Source organism: Neodiprion fabricii, chromosome 6, assembly GCF_021155785.1.
Source record: "Neodiprion fabricii isolate iyNeoFabr1 chromosome 6, iyNeoFabr1.1, whole genome shotgun sequence".
Classification (NCBI taxonomy): Eukaryota; Metazoa; Arthropoda; class Insecta; order Hymenoptera; family Diprionidae; genus Neodiprion; species Neodiprion fabricii.
Genome location: NC_060244.1, coordinates 21,501,509 through 21,522,457, shown reverse-complemented (window position 1 = coordinate 21,522,457; position 20,949 = coordinate 21,501,509). Strand labels below are relative to the sequence as shown.

Genomic DNA, 20,949 nt, shown 5'->3' with positions numbered 1-20,949 from the left:
TCCTGGGCAGGGTTGAAGGACAGAGGCAGGACCTTCGGAAGCAGCTTAAAGCTCGTTTTCGTTCGGAATTTAGCCACCAGATGACAGCGCAGCCCGGTTTTTTGCAAACCGAGAACCCCGCCCATGTAATTTAAACATCATTGACTCCGGAATTGGAGTGTAATTTTGTTAGTAAGCCGCCGGTTTTTGGACCGTGTGGAATTCGGCCTTGAACTCTAAAATTCACGTAGCTGTGCAGGGTTGCGGAGCTGTTGAGCAACTCGCTTTTGAAAATTCTTTGATGAGGGATCAATCCCGCTTTATACGTTGCATATATTTGGGGGAAATAAAATTAAGCGAAATTAGAAATTCAAACGAACGACTCAATCACCGTGATACTTAAGTAAACTCTGATAATTTACGCTCCCGATCAGCGTTTCGGTGAAAGAGAGAAACGGTCTCGGTCAATGCTTTTTATAACTGAATAAATTATCGGTGGTTGTCATTTAAAATCATTGCAATAACTGAAACCAGACCGCAGTATGAATGCCATTTTTAGACCGCTTGATACACTCGCAAATTACGCTAAAGAGAGGGGCGGAAACGAATGGCGGAGGAGAGTAACGCTGCGACAAGGAGGATGATTTTATTTTCAGTAACGCTGAGTGTCGAATGCCCGATTTGGTTGTAATTAACACGCCCTCGCTGGCCACGGATTCATTGAATGTTGTTCGAGTTGGGCAATCCAGACTATGACTGACCGAAAACGCTTTAATAGCAAATCTTATAAATTTATTCTACCGAATGCCGCAGCGTCTCTTTCTGAACTCTGCAAAAATAAGTTTTTAATTATACTGACATCGAAATCTTTTTTTTTTAATCTGTTACTATATTGTTACAAAGGGTGAAATCCCCCGTTTCTTCCCCCTTTCTAACGATCTGTTATTCATCGTGGATAAAAGATGCATTTAGCTTCCATATGTTGAAGGAAGAGTAAGGCTGTTGCGCCAACCATCATTATTGTAAAAAGAGTCCCGTTTCAGACTTTAAACTGCTAACTCGTATCGCTGATACAAACATTTTTCTCATCTTTCGATTTCTGCCTGTTTTGATCACTTCTTTATCGCTCAGCGAACCCGTATTTAATTCCGTAACGCCAAGTTCGTTACAAAATTAATTATTGTGTAAATAATTTTGTCGATAATTTAACAAAATACTTGTCAAACAGATCAGTCAATGAAAATGAAACAAGATAGCTCGAGCTTGAAGCTGATGATGACATCGTTTTGAAATAAAACCAATCGCTCGAGTGATTATGGTGAAAATTAAAACAAGCTCACAGGTGCTAAAAGCACGTGGTTATTAATCGTTTGAACTAGACTCGTTGTTCAATTCGAACAGTTTAAATTTGTCCGACGTTAGTAATTCTCAAATATTTATAGTATCAATCAGGAAACACGTGTTGGAGGTAAGAAAACGGTGAAACTTGTACCTCTAGTGCCACTTATCACTTGTCACTTAGAATCGAGACGATCGTCCGAGAACTACGCCGCTGATTGTATTGCGACACTCATTTTAAGCACAAGTGTTAAGGTGGCTGTAGATAACTGTTTCAGTCAGCGGTATCTCGGTGAATAAGTGAAGCGAAGCTACCTGCGAACGTTTATAATACCCGAGATGAGATTTGCTCTTCACTGCAGTGCAGCTTCTTCTTGTGAAAGATGTCAATTTCCGATCGTTCGATCACGTGAGTCAACGCAAGTGTTTCGCCGTCTTAACGAGGAGCTGAATAATCCTCGAACCAAATTCGTCGGGTCAAAGTGCACCTAAATTCTACTTGCAGGTTCTCCGTCATCTTCTGTCTAGCAGTCAACTGGCTTGTCTGCAATGTAATCGCGTTGGATAATCGAATAACAGATGTTGTACATCGGCACGTCAGAGCCTTGACTTACCCCGAGGACAGTGAAATGGGGGTTAGTATTGTAAATACTAGATGTGCCTGGGGAATTACACCAGTTCACAAACCTCGAGGTTTCCATCCAATTAATGCCGATAGTATTCGGATCGACGACATGGAGCAATTCCCTGATCGACGGACGAAACTCTGCTCGTTCCAACCCCGTTAGCATTGTTCCGCAAATTTTCGAAACTACCACCATCGACTCTCTTGTTTCTGAGTTTCCCGATGCGAGAGTGATTCGTGGTGTTTTTTTTTTATCTGTGTGCGATTATCGGTGTTTTGTGAAGTTTTATGTGGAAACATATTTCTCGATTCTGAAGATGAAGTAATAAGTCAGCGAAAATGAATGTTATAACAATTTCATCTGCAAGAATTTCGAATATTAAGTGATGAAATTTGGCACGGCATTTGAAACGTTCTCCTTTCACATGTTCAAACGCGAAGTTGATATACTTCGAGGTTTATTTCGTTTACCCCGGGTTGAATCTAGAATTTCCAAAAGATGTAACAAGAATAGCTTCGGAGTAAGTACCCATCTACCTACCCACAGCGAGACGTAGTATAGGTATAGGTAATCCTTCGTTGCATCCTCTCTGCCTCTCCCGTTTGCTTTTCTCGTTAACATTAAGAGAAGCAACAAGTGAGCGCTGACGCTGCGTCACAATGTTTCCCATGGAGTTTCCCTGGAAAGGCTGCGAAGGAATCGCCAATGAAGGGTCGATGTAGCCCTGGCGGAGGTCCAACCTGATCTTTGGAAGCCGTGGAAATTGGTGTTCGTCGAAACATGAAAGCTAACGTAGCCTTAATTTAACGTCGAACAAAAAACAAAGTTTATTGCAGCGAAACGTCGATTGCTTGAGATATTCGATAACTTGACAATCATTCCGCCGCGCAAGGAATCGACAATAACTGCGGAAAATAAAAGGATATTCTTTCTTTGTCACAGGTGAACCAATTCGGTGGAATTTACGGGTTTTTTTTTCCCTCAAATTTCAGATTTTCTTCGCCTTGGCTATACCCCTGGATGATCCGGTATCTACGAAGTCGATTTCGGTCGCGTTTTTCTTCGAGGCTAACTACGAGCTGCCTAGTAACGTGACGGATTTTTATCCCGAGCTCGAGGGAGCGAGAGGAAAACGGTCAATCGACAGAAGGACGATCTACGCGATACTGGAATCGAAATTTGAGTCGTGAGTAGATCTGTAATAACAGCAGAACGAACAATCATCGTTGCGAAGACAGAGACTTCTACGTTTTTTTGCCCCCTCACCTCCTACTTTCTGCACAGACTCGGTGTCAACGGTACGGAGTGTCTTCTCAGATCGATATGCGAGACGACGAGGAATCCGATCCACGAAAACAACGGGGTCGTCGGTGACTTGATGAGAATCATTTTAACGTGAGTGTCGCGACGCCCGTCAGTCCGATCGCGAGAGACAAATCTCCGGGGTTTCCCGGGGTTCCGGGACGTGTACAAATGATTTGAAAGGGTCCGGACCGGGAATTTTTCTCAGGCATCCTCCGGCGACTAGACGGGCGGCTAGATTGCCGGGTAGTGTATTGTAATTTAGAGTAACGTCATTTAATTTCAGACCATCTTCATCCGCCGACGAGGGTCTTGCCGTTGAATATTCCACGGCAGAAGCGACAGGACAGCGGAGAGGCGAACTCCCGTGCAGCAAGGCGTACCCTCTCTGTCCCTTCGGAATTTACGACTACATAACAACCGTGTATGAATGAATACGCCTCTTCGTTTGTGTAATTAAATAATAAACAACTCTCGCCTCGGTGTGCAGACCGATCGTTTTATCAACGGTTACCCCGCAATGATGTACAGTGCTCCTCTCAATTTCGCCCACCGCAGGCGTACCTGTATATAATAACGAATATTTTAACGGGAGTCGAGTTTACGGTGCGAGGGATGACTTATGGTCCCGCCGCTCAACTTTCGAGTCACTCGAAATTGAAGGGCGCGCCTGACGAGGCATGAATATAATACTCGGCGAGAACGTCGGACGGAAAAAGGACAGGGAAACACGAGTCCGTTTCCGTATGGCAAATTTCGCAATCGCGCAATCGCCTCGCTTTCGTGCGAATATATTTTGGCAAACATTTTTATTCTCCGGTGTATCGGCACAGGAGCGCGCAGTAAAAGGTCGCTTTTAGCCGTCGCCGGTGCTGCCAACGAAATGGACCGCGCCCATGAAAATCGAGAAAAGGCCACCGCGCGTGTTCGGAGTCAGTTGAAATTTGTATTCATCGAGAGTCGAAAAGCGGACGTGTGTACGCGTTCGGTAGGGATGCGTCGGGGGTTTGGGCACCGCGAGACGCGCCCAAAGACCTGAAATCGATCCCGTCAATCCCCACCCCTTGCCAATCACGGTATAATTGAGCCCCTTTGCGAGGACGATAACATTAAGGCTCGAACAAAGTGGGAAAAGATCTATCGACACACCCTCTCAAAATTTACCGAAATCATTCCTTTCTTCACGAAGGGAAAAGGCTTCGGAGGTTCTCTGTGTACGACTCGATTTAACAAAGTGCGGTACTTCGGGAACATACCTTTTTCCAGCCCTCTTTTTCGGAGCTATCTACAATTATTGCAATCCTGCAGTCCAATTCCAATCTCAAGCCCCGGAATAGGTTTCGGATCAATCTCACCACATTCTTCTCTCTGATCATAGATCAAGTTCGCGGTACCTGAAAACTTACAAATAGCGTATACTATTTTATACAACCGTCGTGTATGCTGGTTTTCACAGATCCGCCAATTATAGAACTCGTTTTACGATCGACGTATATACTCGATGACATTGTATAAGCGTTCCTACAAATCCGAAACGTATTCGGTGTAAATTACATCGCAGACGACCTGTGCTGTATTTGTATAGGTATCGACAGTAAAATCAAACGGTATAAATCATCTTGCCTCTCTCAGAGTTTCGGCCCACCTTATTGGTTCGGCAAGATGTACCGTAAGATAGAGCTGATATATACATATATATCCTAGAAGGGGGTGAATCGTTGAATATTTGATTGAAGATCTAATGCGTGGAAATGCGAGGCTCTTCAGAAAGAGCCTTGAGTCGTGAGCTGGATAGGGAATGACAATTGGATGAGCGTATCACCGAGCTGCTTAATTACTATCATTTGCTAACATCGCAGCGAGTCATCGCATTTATTTAATTGGTGAAAATTCGGCTGAAAAACGTGTGTTGTTTAGTCCAGCAGCCATGCATAAATTTTGCACCGGCTCATCTTGTTCACGGATTAAGTTTCATCGGACTTCCATCGACAGCGAATGACATCACGAAAAGTGATCATTGTTTCCGAAAAATACTTATCGTTATCCTTCAGCGTCCGTGACAAGATCTCGTCCAACTGGTCTGATCTGCAGTAACATCGAGGCCTAGAGTTCGGGGTATGAGATGGATAGGCAGGACCCTTGCGATGCCTCAGTGATACATTCGTAATACCTTGAGTGCTCGATATACGCAGGGTGTCTGGCATATCAGTCAGCTCGGAAACGTCGATTTCGCAGCGAGGGAAACTTTTCCACGAGACACGGCGCTGAATTGAGAGAGATGGGCTCATGTTTACGGGTTGGATCAGGGCGAGCTGGAAAGTGCAGTTGCATCTGATTTCATCAGCAAACAAGACAATTACTCGGGAATAGATCGGCGAACGTTTGACCGGGCGGGATGTTAACGAAGCGTGAAAACCAACCAGACTCCCCTGCTTCGGAGCTTGCGTCTGGAAATCATTGACCGTCGACCCTTGTCAAGTCTACCTACCGATTAGTCGACAATGTTCGTATACCGTAATTCCGTGTAATTCGCGATAAATTCAGGTCAAGTTTCGGCAAACATTCGGCCCGCGGTCATGCCGGAATTTAGGGATTACTTAAACATAAATGATCCGCGGCGATCTTGAGTCGTAAGAGAGATACGCGCCGCGGGCATAAGAATCGGAAGCTTTCGCTCTGCCACGTGTGTTGCGAAAACACCGAGGAGAGAGCTTTTCCACGTCGAGGGCTAAATCGCCAATGACACGACTTGGTCTTCCTCGGGTACACGTGGATCAGGAATCCGTAGATAGGTCACGTTGCGGCGATGTGGGTACGTGTATATCGGCATTTGTGGTTCGAGGAATGAGATGATTAATGAGTGCCGCGCTATTACGCGACGTGGAAAGTCCCGATTACATCGAAAAGACCGATCAGGAGGAGGGTCTGGGATTTCGAGCACGTACTGTTCGCTACGATTCGTTCAGCCTCCGAAAATTCTTCCGGTAATCCCTCTCTCCGAGAACATGAAGGCCTGTAATAATTGGGAATTTGTAGTTGAGTGGGGTGTGACAAGAACGGTATACTACTTATTTGCAGCTTCTACCGGTTCAATTAACGGACTGACGATACGAAGAGAATTTCGAATTTCAGTAAAATCTAGAACATGGATACGGTAAAGGTAACCGGCGCTCAATTTCCATTTCGGAAGCTGAATATGTCGTACAATCTTGTTTCCTTTGAGAAACCTGCGTCAGGATGATGTGCACCAAGTAGCCCGAGAAGCTGTTGTGTCGTAGAGGCCATTCAGATGTCTCGCAAATTGAACGAAGGAGACAATCGTGTTCCGGAAGCCCAGCGCTGCAACAAAGAAAAATACGACATTTTTATCGAAAAACCGATGCAGAAATGATTAGATGCATCAGACCTTGTGATTGGTGGATAAATATATTCTTTTCATTATACAAAACCAACCTGAATCAAAACAGAATTGCGTCGCTTGTCATTTTGAAACATATGGCATATGTTTTTCAGATCAATTAACTGGACCGAAACTGAAATGCAATCCTGGTCCAGACTTTTAGGTACAGTGAATTATCACGTTCATCAATACGCTCCTCAAGTTGAAATTCACAATAACACGTATCACACTTACGCTGGAGTTACTTTTGTCAGGAAACCTGGAAGTCCTCATAGACATGCGATGTATATTCAGAATTTTTGAGTGACGAATTTTTCCACTTTTGTCTAACAGTATTGGAATTAAGATGGTGATTATACGGACTCTGAAAATCGCAGTAATTATTAGTCGTATAACGTGTCTCGATAGCGTTTCTCTCAATTAAGCATTGTCTCAGTGATTCCGAAGCCTATGACGAAAATTTTCACGGTTCATCGCTAACGAATTCAGCTATTTTTTACCAACAAGTCAAATTGTAAGGAGAGGGGTATAACGTACACGTGTACTTCCCTGACTAAGAAAATTGAGAGAGGTGAGGCAAGAGATACATTAAGCTAAGTGAAGAAACACAAGCTTGTTTATGCAAGTAAAAATGAAAAGCCAAACAACGAAACACTCACACGACCCTATTACAAGAAGGTACCTTCGAGATTGTTACAGAATGACACTTACAATTAGTCTGCGTCTCAGATCATCCCAAATAAGAAACTGGGTATATTTCAACGGTGGGAACTTGTACAAACCATTTGACCGTTCGCGTTACACGTGTATTTGTATGTTCAGTATCATATAGGTGTTGAGAGAAATTTCACACAACATCTCCCGATAATTGATAATCTTTCACAAATCTATACATCATTCCATACGTTACTTGGTATAGATGGCGCACTGAACTCCTGAATGATGTCAATTTCTCGGCTGATATTTTTCTTGGATACGAAGATTTCGGTTCACCAACATCCAAAGTATGCGATGAAAAGCCATTGACTAGTTAATTACAAACGTACTTTATTTATTTAAAAAAAATGTTTAGTACTTTTTGGTTCTATTCGACTATCACACAGTTCAATTAAATATTAGGTGAGTAGTCAACGGCCTGCGAGTTCTACTTGTATTATTGATTATTGTATCTATCTACATATTATTATTTATACTTACGAGTTGTAATATTCAACGAAGTGAATGGAATTATTTTTGTACAGACATAAATGACAAGCGTTAACGAGTATCGACACAATTGGCAAATTACTAGACGATAACAGATAAATTTGATCTCGTCAATTTGCTGGGAAGAACATTTCATGTAGGAACTGATAGCGTCAATCTGTTGCAAATTTGGATAGCTATTCATTAATATTATCAGTTGACTGACTCAGTACAAACTAATTAGACGTAAATTGCGCGATTCAAAATTATGAATAAAATCAAACTAGTCTACGATTTCCGTTGCACTTGCACTTAAGTAACAACTCTTACTCTTTCTTTCAACTACGTGTGAGAAGAAAGGCAATACAAATCCAAGAAAAATAGCAATGGTAATAATCACAAACAACTCTATTACCAGCACTGATTGCTAACACAACGGAAAATTACAGCTACTGAAGTCACTCATAAATTTATAGATAATAATTGGCTATAGGGAACAAATAAAAGTGATTAAAACTTACCTTGAAATAGAATTTCATAATCATATTTTAGTGTGTACTGCCCGTGAGGAATTTATTTGTGAAAAGGATTTGCCAGAAATTAATTAACGCGCATACGAATTAATCTTCATTCATTTTACTCTCATATTCACAAATAATTCGAATTAATAATCGCGTTACTCGCACCAAGCGCCCGAACTATTTTCACAGGCGATAAAAAGGGTCATTGAACGAAACAAACCGTGAATCTGTTTGGCTGGTCGAATGTATGACTCTATTACAATGTCTGAAGTACATCACAGGAAGTGAAAGAGACGTCGATAAACTAGTGCCTATAGAACGTTTCCGTCTACTTCTAATATACTCTGGAAAGTGGGAAATCTTGTTCGGCGAGATCGATCGAAAAAGTATCAGAATCAACAATACTTCATTCAACAATAGCCGACGAACTTCTGCACCCTTTTTATCGAGCGAGTAAGTACAGGAGAGGCAACAGCTTCTCGCAGCGTTACGCCTTAATAAGAGAGGTATAAAACGTTTCGGATAAAAGTTATTGAGGATCAAGTAAGACGTCGTCATAGCTTCATAAAATCGATCGTTTCTTTCTCTTCTCCTTGTGTTTGATATACTGCAGCGCACAGTGTGAGACCGCTTTATACCTCGTATATTTTCTCACCCTCTTATAATTTCTCCCCTCGGAAGAACGATTACTGAATAATCCCTAATTACAACTCTTATAAATGACGATGCTTGGCCAGAGTGTCTTATCCACGGGGTTCTCACAGCGAGAGTGACCGCATTTGTTGCACGTTCAAACAATAGCGAGTCAAGATCCGTAACGAATGAATTCTGCTGATCCTTGGGGCATGGACTCTGTCCATCAGTGTCAGGCCGTTGAGGAATCGACCAGGAGACGAGAGAAGAAGACGCTGAGTTAAAATAACGACGTGTCCTAGGGTGGCCACCGTGTTTCGCCCTCCGTTTAAGGACGAGAACTCTCGTCGTGGGGCTACATTGGTTGTTCACCACCTTCGCTATAGACTAATGAAGTTTCCAACCAAGTCGAAAAGCCCCACTGGACAAAGCGGGTAGGATTTTGAGCAGGTCCCGTTCATCCCGATTCGTTCAGCCTCGGCGAATTCTTCGGGAAGATCTTCCTTTTGGGATGACGAAGGCCTGAAATATAGAATTGACCTTCGCGTATATATTATTCATTGAACACATGTACGTACATTAGACAACGAAATTAATCGAAGAAGAATCTTGGTATCACATAAATCTTGTGTGGGAATAAAATTTCGATCAAAGGGGTCTCAGGAAAATTTTTCTACTCTGTGAGTTTACCGTGTCTACACATATATGACTACTCATTTTCTTTTGGAAGACTTACGTGAGGATGACGTGCATCACATCCCCCAATATTCCGTTGTGTCGAATGGGCCATTCCGACGTCTCGCAAATTGAACGAAGAAGGCAGTCGCGTCCCGGAAATCCGGCGCTGAAGTATAAAAGTGAATATAACGTTTAATTTATAGGGCAAGGTAGGCGTGACGTTGTAATGACAAAGAGCGTATTTTTCTACTTATTCATATGTGCCCGCAAAGAGGGTAGAAAATAATCAGCAGCGATTTTGGGAAACGAAATGAGCCCTGAAGAAATTCTTATCTAGAGAAACGAATATGCGGGTATACCTTCCACGGTCGAGGGTGGTAACACCACCAACATAACTCAGTGTATACTTGTAGTTTATTGGAAGCCTGCTGATAAAAATTCCCAGCTTATTTGTTATTTATGCTCGTGTACCTCCTCGGAAAGAATGAGCTCGACATCGTTGTTTTCAGAAAATATATTCGCATTTTTCGAGTGTAATAATTTCATTTCAGGAAGAAACAAAGGTGCGATAAAATTTTCAAAGGAGGCATAAAACGAGAAGAAAGAGAAAAGGAAAACAAGAAACCGAAAGAGATTGAACTTTCCTTTGGAGTGATATCGAAGCTTGACAACCGTCAGCCGAACATAATTAGGCTTTGCAATTTATTTATTCGTGTATTTTATTTACCCCCCAAGTCAGGACTCCGTTTGGCCTTACTTTGTTGAATTTGTGGCATTCCTTTTGGAAGGCACGAGAAAACGATTGTACACAATATGTGTACTCGGATTCTCAAGAGCACTCGCGGAAGTGACTCGCAAGTGGAAAATGCAAACAGAAAAGTAAGCTGAACTGTGTTTCTCCCGAAGTAGTTTGAAGTTGACTGGAACGTCGCAGCTGCCGGTACAAACATCGTGACAAAATGTTTCGATACTCGTTCAAGTTCTCATTGTTTTCCCAAATCACTTACCAGGATAGCACCTCCTCATTTCCATTAACAACGCCGTTATACCGGGGGGTTAAATTATGCATTCCGCGTAAACTGTATAGAGCAAACCTTTCGAATTTGCTTTCCAATGCTCGGTAGACTGTTTCCCTGTCGATGCTCCGTCGCGTCCTTCGGCCAAGAAGCAGCGGGTCGTAATAGGAGAAGTTTGACGGGAGATCGTAGTTGGCTTCAAAGAAGTAAGACAACGATATGGAGTGTTCTGGGTCGGATAACGGGACGGCAACGGCGAAGAAGATCTGTCTCAAAATTTAAAACACCTTAAGTCACTCGACGATCGATCTTTCACCCGGTATAAAGATTCGCAAAAAATACTGCACGATGTCTAACTTACACCCGTAGTGCTGGAGCTAGGATAAGTCAATTCCCTGATAGGTCTGTGGAGTATCTTTGCAATTTCCGAGTTCTCGTTTGACCAGCATTTCGACGAAGATATTGCAGCGGCGATGACGATCAGTACCCTTGAACGTTGAAAATGAGGTGGAATAATGTAAATGACTTTCCAGGAATTATGTAGCTCAGTGAAAATCGGCTTGAGAACTTATAATTTGGTCACGAAGTGGGTGATAATTTTTTTTCACTTAACCCGTGACTACAGAGTAGACAGACGTGATCCGTCTGTGGGTACCTGATTCAATTTTTGGACGAAAATTTGGTATTCGTATCACGAGCTCGCGAGTGGTCGACATTGTGGTTAAATCATACGCTGTTCAGAGAAACACACACTTCGGTACCTCACCCTTCAAAGGAATACATATTAGAAATATTTCTCATTAAATCTTTAATTATTCCAACAAAGTGTTATTCATCTTGAACGGGTGATAAAAAAACGGAGAATCTAGTTAATTTACCTCGAAGGATGTCGCATTTTAAAGTTGAAGCTCCACTCTGGAAGAAGGTTAAACTGACTGGATAGAATTTAAAACCATTTCTGAACCTTTTGTTATCAAAAGCACGAATTCAAAATTCTTCTCTTCAAAAAACATAGAACCAACAACGCAGACAAGTCGATGAGAATGACGTTAGAGGTAAATCTAAATAAGAATTCTGCAGGAGATAGTAAAAGCTTGTTGAAAAGCCTGGGTGTACAATTTGAAACCAGATATCCGAGTAACGAGAAATATCAAATTTGAAACGAGAAACGAGACACTTACGTGATTTGGCGCTGGGAAGTCATTGTTAAAATTTTGCGAAGACGACACTGACCGACGCTTCCGGCCCGTTGTAACCAAAAACTGTAACTAGTCTAACGGGCGATGTAACGTTCGGGTTTCGGGGAGCGAAGCAGCTGTTGGTACCGCGTCGCGACGGGAGCGTTTTACACGTGTATTTTAACCGGCGGCGGAATCCGCCGGTGTTAAGAGGAGTGCACACAAAATATCTCGATAATTGCCCTCCGTGAAACGAATTCTCGGCGCACTTCAGTGAGCCGTGCGAGTAGCTTGCCGGCTGCAGAGTGTCAATCGAATCGGTTTGCGATTAAAAATACATAACACGTCGTCTGGCAAAATACATCAGCGATGAAGAACTACTGCGTAAATATGTTGGTGATCGTGATTTTCACCACTAACATTTGCTGCCGTGCTACCGACAAATTTTCCGTCCGAGATCTGCTTCGCAGAAAGAGATACCTCGTCTTTCCTGATCCGCTGGACAGCGAGACCAAAGTGCAGGTACGAGGTGCACCGATAACAACTCTCCGGGATCCTTCCACTCGCTAATAATTCACCTTGTCGATTTAACCCCCATTCTCAGCTCACGCTTGCAGTGGCAAATACAGAATATTGTTGAACTTTCACGTTAGCATCGTCACCTGCAACAGTCACTGTCTTTGCAACTACGTTCATGCTCCGATAACTCCGATCAAATATGTTGTTCACTTGTTTTTTGCAAAATCTGTTCATTTTATTTGTATCGTGGGTACACATTTATGCATTCGTGCTTAATCCAACGATGATTCGACTTATTGTTAATAAATAAGTAAAGAACGCCTCGGGGATTTCAATTCTCGATGTCCGATAACCAAGTGAAAATAAATCAGTTCCTGTCGTTTGAAGTCATTTCATTCGAATCATTCGTTGGGATTCTCGCAGTGATGACCCTAACAAGCCGGACACCTACTTGCGGGTTGAAATTTTTTGCCGGATTTTAACGAGGACTTTTCATTTGACGAAGGTGCTCTTCGGGTTGGGTCTTCCGATGGAGGGTGAGGTCTCCATGACCCTTGGCTATGTTCTCAAGTGTAACTACGACCTACCGTACAACGCCTCCGTTTTCACGGACCCCTACATCCGGTACGAAAGGTCAGCCGATGAGATCGAGATACCGGATAATAACAGCGCGACTGACGTGCGGGATACCAAAGGTGGGTATGACGATTTCGGTGGTGAGTTTCATCCGGTGTATTATGATTCGCAAAGAACGATCGTACATTGCTCGGAGTTGAAAAACGTTCATTTTACCGAGAGACCAAAGAATCATAGTAGTAAGGGGGAAAAAAAAGAAATCAAGGTAGAGTCAAAAACAGCTGGGGAAAAACGAACTCTAACCAAGGAATTGATTCGAGCGGAACTTTGTGGTCCAGAATTGCAAGAGAAGACGGAAAATGAAAGCTCTGGGGAATTGGTCGGCATAAATTTGAGGGAAAAAAGATTGGTAAATTGAATTTTCCGGGAAAGTTTGTTTTCGTATTTACGGAGGATGGAACTGACGCGTCGGAGCGGCTGTCTGGGAATTATTGACCCGCGAGATCGCGGACGATCGCCAGGTTTTCCTGCAGGCAGGCTCCGGGACTCGAGTCGTTTATCATTTTTTAGGGCCAGTCTTCTCTCGCCTAGACAGTGATCCTCTTTAATTACATTGCGGTTGCAAATTACCTTCAGGTGAAGCGGCCGACCGCCCCATTGACACCCAAAGGCCGAGTTCGAATTCGTCCAACTCTTTTACCCTGAGATAATTTCCTACGATTCACCTGCTAATCCCAAGTACTTTTTTCGATCAGGCACTACTTCGAGATGGAGCATTTACAAGATGCTCGAAACGGCGATGGAGACCTTCGGCGAAGGCAGAGCCTGTCTTCTTCGTGCCGTCTGCGAGGCCGCCGAGACGCCCTTCAAGGAAGACCACGGCCTTCTGGGCGAACTTTTGCACGTGCTGCTCACTCCGTCGACTACAAATGAGGAACACGAGACGAGCACGGACCAGGAGTACCATGCCGCCGAGATACTGGGCAGCACTTCCGGCGGAAATTGCCGGTCACTCTTCCCCGAGTGCGAAAGCAGTCCGCTCGATTATTTCACCGAAATGGGGCGTTCGCATTGAATTGATGTCGGCGGAGGGTTTCGAAGCGCTTTATAAATTTCACTCGCGATCGTAAAGCCGATTTTTTCATCCTCAATTGTTAATCCGTGATAGAGAGAGCGCCAATAATCAAGAGTTTTGCTTCGAAAGCATCATCCTCTCTTTACTGCTATCGTCACTTGAAAATAAAAGGATAAATTTCTGATATTCTTTTTCGATGTGCTATGGCTTCGATATAGACCATACAGCGTACGGTATTCTTTTTCCATTACCATTCATTCGATCCAATGTACTTATACCTATGACTCATATTTATGAACAGAATAAAGAGCGAAGAATAAGAGTAGTTATTTGAATCCAGAGTTATCGATTTCAACCCACCTTGATTTTCCTATACATGTTCGAATTAACGTTATACTACTTGTCGGTTTCGGTGATAAATTTCCCCGAGGTATTTCGTGTCCCTGTACAAGGGTCGCATGCCTTCCTAAGCTTTGAAAAAGCTCCCCTTAGTCTCCGAACTTCAAACTTGCGGAATTCCCGGGTAAAATTATTGAAGTAGGCTTCGTCACTCCATACAAACTTATAATACTTGCCTCCATACCCGCGGCCGCTTCCACCTCTGCTTCTGGGACCAGAAAGCTAATGCGCCCTCTTGTTTATTCTTCTTCTTTCCGTTGTTCCCACAGTGGTGGCCCCTGATGTTTTCCACTCCGACTGACATGAATTATTCTCTAAATTATTTACCTTCTCCCGTTGGTTTCGGCCGCTCGTGCCATTCGCTTAACCGTGGAATACACCCGGGGGGATGATGCGACCCCCGCCCTCCTTTTTGCATCGACGCTACGGGCTGCAAGTTGCGTGTATAGAGGTCACAAAATCGGCGTACTTTGCTCGGTTAAATCCTAGCTGTATAGCAAACGGTGAAACACGAGTCCGTTGTTAATATTTACCATATTTTCTCGTTTTCGTGATACTTGAAAACAGCAAAGAGAAAAAAAAAAACAAAAAAATTCCAATTAGCGATGCCGGAGAGTCGAAGCTCCAGCTGTTTCCTCAGACAGATTGGAATAAAATTAACTCACACCCGCAACAGCACAGAGTGTTCGGATTTTGCTGCTCGGGTTAGCGATGATTAAAATGCACTAATTCAGTTACGAAGAGTACGTCGAGCTTCCGCAGGCTAATTGCTACGGCTCTGTTGCAGAGAAACAATTACCGGTGGATTGCATAAAGTCGACGGTCAGACGATGCGAAGGTATTTGCTTACGTATTTTGTACTGCTGACCAGTTCGCAGCAGATATTCCGTGAAATAGAATCGTCCGAGGGTGTCGAAGATAGGGAAAAACGGTATTTGGTCTACCCGAAGCCAGGGGTTGGTAACGCCCCGACAAAAGTGCAGGTAATTCCCTTGTTTCGAGCCATTTTACAATTAATAAAAAAGCCGTATAAGACCGTGGAGGTTTCGCAGGAAAGTTTCCACCCAGCTTTTCTCGAGTACCTTATCCTGTAGCCACCCTTAACCCCTTGAGTGATGGTGGTGAGTATTCTTACCACCTATTTTATATTCATTTTTTGGATATTCAGAGAACTTTTCAACATATCTTCTTGCGGCGTTTTGCGATTTCTGATAGTATACTGACAGTTTTTCAATACTCGAAAGTCATTATTGCGATACAATGTAAAATATTATTGTGAGAAACAAATGAATTGAAAAAAATTGTGAAAATTGAAAGAATAATTCATTTTCGAGAAAGTTACTCCTTTACACATATACATGTTTTACATAAATTGTAGGTTATCGGGGTCGCTGATTACGAATCCCAAATCAGATTTTCAAAATTCACTACGGCGAATCCAGTCAGCTGTCTCTTGTTTCTTGTCCTCCATGCTGGATCCAAGATCTTGAATATGTGATATCTGGTTTCAAATTCACAATCAACACAGCAGTCGGCAGATAAACGCACCCGGATATTCATAGTCACTTTAGTCAGGGTCAATCCTCATAAATCTTTCAGCTAATTCTCGGGCTTGGACTTCCCATGGAGGGTGGGCTGATAGTCGGATACGTTGTGAAGAACAATTACAACCTGCCTTACAACGCCACGTCGTACTTGGACCCCCACGTGCGCTACGAGAGATCGATTTACGGCGAGGATTCGCTCGAACCCGATGCCGAGGCTAATCGAAAAGGTACCGATTTTCACAAGCTGTTCGATAATGATTTGGAAGGTCCCTAAAGTCGACTGCTAATTCGCTCCAGAGAATCGTTTTGCAGGAAGTACGACACGTTGGGAAACTTACAGGATGCTGGAGTCGGCTTTTAATATTTTCGGGAGTGGAAAGTCCTGTTTGTTAAGAGCGATTTGCGAGGCGGCCGAGGGAGAGCCGTTCGGCGAGAACCACGGACTTTTTGGTGAACTTCTCCATCTTTTTCTCACGTAAGTCGAGTGTACCACATAAAACAGCTTCAAAGTTAACGGCATTATATCCGGCGCGCTGCGTAATAGGCCCGCTAAATATTGGCGGCTCAATTTCCACCCCTAAAGCACACAAAGTTGACCCAAAATATCGCTAAACGGTAATTGAGTCAGTGCCGTTTTGCTCTTCCGGGAGTAAACCGTGTCGCATTCGTCAGCTATTCGGTAATAAACTTGGCTTTTGAATAAATCTACCAGCCCGGATTACGACCAGTCCAGCTCATTTGTTTGATATAGCCTTTTGCCTCTCTGCTCATCCTTTGTAAAAGGTCAAGATACTCCGGTATTCGATTCGACGCCTTTAGTTGCTGCTTAATGACCGTGATTATTTTATTCCAGACCATCCTCGACTGCAGAAGAGTTCTTGGAGAGCACCGATCAAGAATATCTTGCGGCCGAGTCACTCGGACGAAGATCTTTGGAAAAATGCCGGATGTTTTTTCCGGAATGCGAGATCAGTCCTCTTGAATATTTCACCGAGTCGGACGATTAATCCCTAGAGGTTATGACCCGCGATGTAAAAATGATTTACCATGATTAATTTCCTCACCTTATATTCAGTATCGAGATGCGATCACGGCGTTGAACCGCGTGGATTTAAGATCGACGTTTTGTTTCTGATGATCTAACGAGAACATTTTCTATCCAATTTCGGTTCGATCACGCTTAAAATATTCTAATCGTATACATAAAGACGAAACGACTGTAACTTACGGGTGAGAAATAAAATCCAGATCACCATTTGGCAGATCATTTATAGAGAGAGAGAAAAAGAAGGAATGAGACAGGGAGTAAAAGTGGGCTGTCAAGTTAATGTCGCTCGTTTATTCTTTTACGCTTTTAATAAGACAGGTACATAAAGGCAAGCTCCTGATAAAAGTTATATTGAGAATCAACGAAGAAGATATCTTGATAGGTTAATAAAATCGATCGTTCCACTTTCGATGCCGAAGCGATAATGGGAAGAGGAGTTTATCGTCATTGTCACGCACCTAATAAATTTCTGTAAATTCCTCTGCACGCCAATTTCCAGCGTGCGCGACCAAGTTATGCCACGGCCATCGTCCCTGTTTCGAGGACCAATTGTTCGGGCCAAAGGTGACATGTCTAGTCTCCTTATCGTTAGGCTTCAACGCAGCGATTCGGGAAACGTGACAAATGAATTGTAGTGATCCTGGAGAGTCCGACTTTTGCCCGTAAGCGAAAGAAAGCAAAGAAAGAAAAAGACAAAGAGAGAGAGAAAACGTCAGAGGATGGAGAGGAAGAATCAGGATGGTAAAAGATGCTGTATCTTCCGGGAGCAACGAATTTCAGGTCGTTACATCTGAGCGGTCTATTGTTTACTACGATACGACGTTATATAAATGGAGGAGATTAGGACTCTCCGCCTTCTCATCCCTTGATGCGATTTGCGGCTGACGTTTTATTGACCGTCCAGTCTCTCCGCAGTGGCTCCGGAGTGACTCGACATCGAAACTGAAAAGAACATAACCGATTTTTTATTGCTCCATAGTTTGCAGCTGACTCAAACTTCAGGATCTTGAGCAGGGTTAACTCGAGTAACTGCGCCACCCGAGGACCGTTAGATCGAGTTTATCCGAACCAGAAAGGTGTTTTTCGAGCATTTGACACCTCGCCGAGGTGCTAATGGCGAGCCTTATTCCGGCGGTCCTTCCACACGGGCGCGGCTTAGTTAACGGTCGAAAAAAAATCTCTCACACCCGTTGTCTTCTTTAGTCTCCGTAACTGTCTCAACCCAGACTCTCGTCGCGAGTGAACAACTCTCTGACGTTTTATAACACGGTTAAAACGTAAACTGAAAACATGCGGTTCCCGCTCGCTTTCCTCGCGACGTTTTTCAACCTCGCGTTTGCCGGCTCATCCGCAGAGTATAACGAAAGCGCCGAAAATTTATCCTACAACGACACCGCGGACACAAACTACGATGTTTTGTCCCGCGAGAGGAGAACTCTGGTCTATCCAAGCTCCTCTGATATGCTGGTGAGTAATGGACGAAGTCTCTGATATTCCGCAAAGCATGCCGGACTGCAAGGGTTCGCACCCTTGTGTCGGACGCGAGGTTATTCCGCGATCACGATGACATCCTGGCACTTATCGTTATTGATCGGCGCAGGTTGGACAGAAGCGTCGGACAAAAAGGATCTTCGTCCTTAATTCTTATCGCCAATGTTCGCGTTGCAGCTCAATATGACCCGTTTCGTTTTCACAGCTCATTTTCGGTCTCGGTACTCCGCTGCAGCTACAGCAGGAGAGCGTGATCGTTGGCGCCTTCACGAAGATGCTCTACGCACTTCCGGACAATTCGACCTACTACACGGAGCCCGGAGTCTACTACGCGAGGTCGACCAAGAGCCGGTGGAGCATATACAAGATCTTGGAAACGGCCTCCGAGGTTTTCGGTTACGGTGGCAAAGGGTGTATCCTGAGGGCGATCTGCGAGGCAGCCAACGTCCCTTTCAACGCGAACCACGGACTCTTCGGCGAGCTCGTCCACGCCTTCCTCACGTAAGAATTACGCCGTCGTAGGTGTCGGAGAACGTAGAGTTAACGCGAGAGCGTGTAAAGCTAGTTTTGTTTCCCCTTTTCGCGAGAATATAAATAAGGTAAACCTCGCGCCGAGTCTCGAGTCCGGGAAGATTTTTTCACGGCAAAAGTTTAGCGTCCTCGCGATGCTTCCATCGAGCCAGATGATCGGTAGGAAGGGACTCGAGCCGCGGAAAGCCCGCTAGACCATGAAGAGCCGGAGGAGATCGTCTTCTATTTTCTTTTCACGGAGACCTTTTTGTGCCCCGCTAAAATGTGCAAATCGTTATTTAGTTTGACTCGCATCGTCGACGAAGCGGCGCCGCCTGTGCTTTCGGAGGCTGCTTCTTAGAGTGTGTTATAGGCCGGATCAAGAATCTTTCCAAACTATTCATCGTTATTTATTCTCGTATGAACTTTACTTTTCTTTTCATTATGTCCACGCTTCGCAATCGTCGCCGTGCAAAATACACAATGGTCGTTTAAATTGATCGTGTCAATTGATTTTTAACGCAGGCCTTCGAGCACCAAGGAGGAACTGGACGAATACGACGATCGAGATTATCACGCCGCTGAACTCCAAGGTCATAAGGACGGAGATCACTGCTCGGAGCTTTACCCCGAATGCAAGGAAAGCATTCTCGACATATTCACAACGATCTATCATTGATTATGTTCCGATCTTCTTCGTCTCACGAACGTTTCTTACTCTTTTACGTGGGAAACGTGAAGCTGATGCCCTTCTTGTCGGAAATTATCAAGATTCGGAACGAAGCAGGCAGCGCTCAGGATCCAATAAACATACTCGAATCAACACCCGAGCGAAAAAGTGTTTCAAATATCGCAGAGACACCGTTGGACGCGAGTGACAAGCGTGACGTGTGATGACTTTCAAAATAGTTTTGTTGCATCTAGTTCGACTGTGAATGCGAAATAAATGAACAAATCGAAAGAAAAAAAGAGAGAAAAGAACTCGAAGTAAGTTAAAGACGATTGAATAAAGATTGTTTTCATTATATGCTGTACACTCGCTGATTATGATTGAAGATTTGAGTGGCAGGTGGCATCCGTACCTTCGATTACAAAACCCCGCAAGTTCCCGTTCTGCGATTTATGCGCGCTGTATAAGCATCGAAGAGACAAATGAATGGTTATGACCAGGTTAGGGTGGAGTGATCCGAACGATCTCATAAGCCGCAGAATGTTCGGAACTTTGACCGTTCCTGAGAAGACTTTTCGGCGGCCATTTGCCATTCGGCCGGAGTTCTTTGCCGACTTCTGGGTTAATATTGCAAACTTGAACGTTGCAGTGACTTCTGTGCGAGGAATTGAAGTCGCTGGTAAATATCCCAGCCCTGATCGATCCATGCCACGAAATGTTTTCCAACTTTCATACGAGTTTTTAATATAGATTTACATATTTATGCCCTCATTCGAATCGACGAAGACGGGTACTCATCACCACGTCGAGCGGAATAAAGTGCATCTTTCGTAAACGGGGGAAAGGAGAAACTGAGCGGAATAAATGGGAGAGAAAAATCGGAGGTAAAACACGGGAGAAACTGGATGTGCACACAGCCACCGGGCTCGGTGCAATGTCAATATGTATATCTGACCGCCGAGTCGGGTGTAACGATCTGTTTGAGAAACATCTTCTGGGAAAAGTGTTATACTTCTAGTTTCCAGTATGCGCCTGCTATGCACGTACGCCTAATAATTTACGGTTCTCAACGGTAAAAGATCGAAGTTCTTTGCGAAAGGAAACGTTCCGCTTATTTTCTTCAAGATCTCTCGAATACTCGTACAAATGAATTTTCGATACGAGCATTGTACGAGTATAAGTTTGAGTTATAATTATTTTCGAGCTTTCGGAGATGAACGAAAAGTCATTCGTATTATACGTTGCAATGCAGGTGAAA

At 43.8% G+C, this 20,949-nt stretch overlaps 4 protein-coding genes across 4 annotated transcripts; 3 read left to right on the top strand and 1 right to left on the bottom strand.

Moving 5' to 3' along the window:
• Nucleotides 1–1,509: 1,509 nt before the first annotated feature.
• LOC124185563 lies at nt 1,510–14,330 on the top strand. The gene is made up of 8 exons (XM_046576439.1): nt 1,510–1,726; nt 1,823–1,952; nt 2,936–3,129; nt 3,228–3,338; nt 3,532–3,676; nt 12,199–12,378; nt 12,881–13,070; nt 13,707–14,330. The coding sequence occupies exons 1-8, from the start codon at nt 1,701–1,703 to the stop codon at nt 14,024–14,026; spliced, it is 1,296 nt and encodes a 431-aa protein (XP_046432395.1). The 5' UTR covers nt 1,510–1,700; the 3' UTR covers nt 14,027–14,330.
• LOC124185445 lies at nt 8,454–12,016 on the bottom strand. The gene is made up of 5 exons (XM_046576234.1): nt 11,860–12,016; nt 11,040–11,166; nt 10,757–10,944; nt 9,721–9,828; nt 8,454–9,506 (listed from the first exon to the last, which is right to left on the bottom strand). The coding sequence occupies exons 1-5, from the start codon at nt 11,880–11,882 to the stop codon at nt 9,365–9,367; spliced, it is 588 nt and encodes a 195-aa protein (XP_046432190.1). The 5' UTR covers nt 11,883–12,016; the 3' UTR covers nt 8,454–9,364.
• Nucleotides 14,331–15,255: 925 nt separating the features above from the next.
• Nucleotides 15,256–17,076, top strand: LOC124185447. Its single transcript, XM_046576236.1, has 4 exons — nt 15,256–15,408; nt 16,025–16,199; nt 16,285–16,447; nt 16,826–17,076. The coding sequence occupies exons 1-4, from the start codon at nt 15,256–15,258 to the stop codon at nt 16,977–16,979; spliced, it is 645 nt and encodes a 214-aa protein (XP_046432192.1). The 3' UTR covers nt 16,980–17,076.
• Nucleotides 17,077–18,167: 1,091 nt separating this feature from the next.
• On the top strand, nt 18,168–19,964 carry LOC124184399. The gene is made up of 3 exons (XM_046574040.1): nt 18,168–18,487; nt 18,717–19,012; nt 19,547–19,964. The coding sequence occupies exons 1-3, from the start codon at nt 18,311–18,313 to the stop codon at nt 19,698–19,700; spliced, it is 627 nt and encodes a 208-aa protein (XP_046429996.1). The 5' UTR covers nt 18,168–18,310; the 3' UTR covers nt 19,701–19,964.
• Nucleotides 19,965–20,949: the final 985 nt, after the last annotated feature.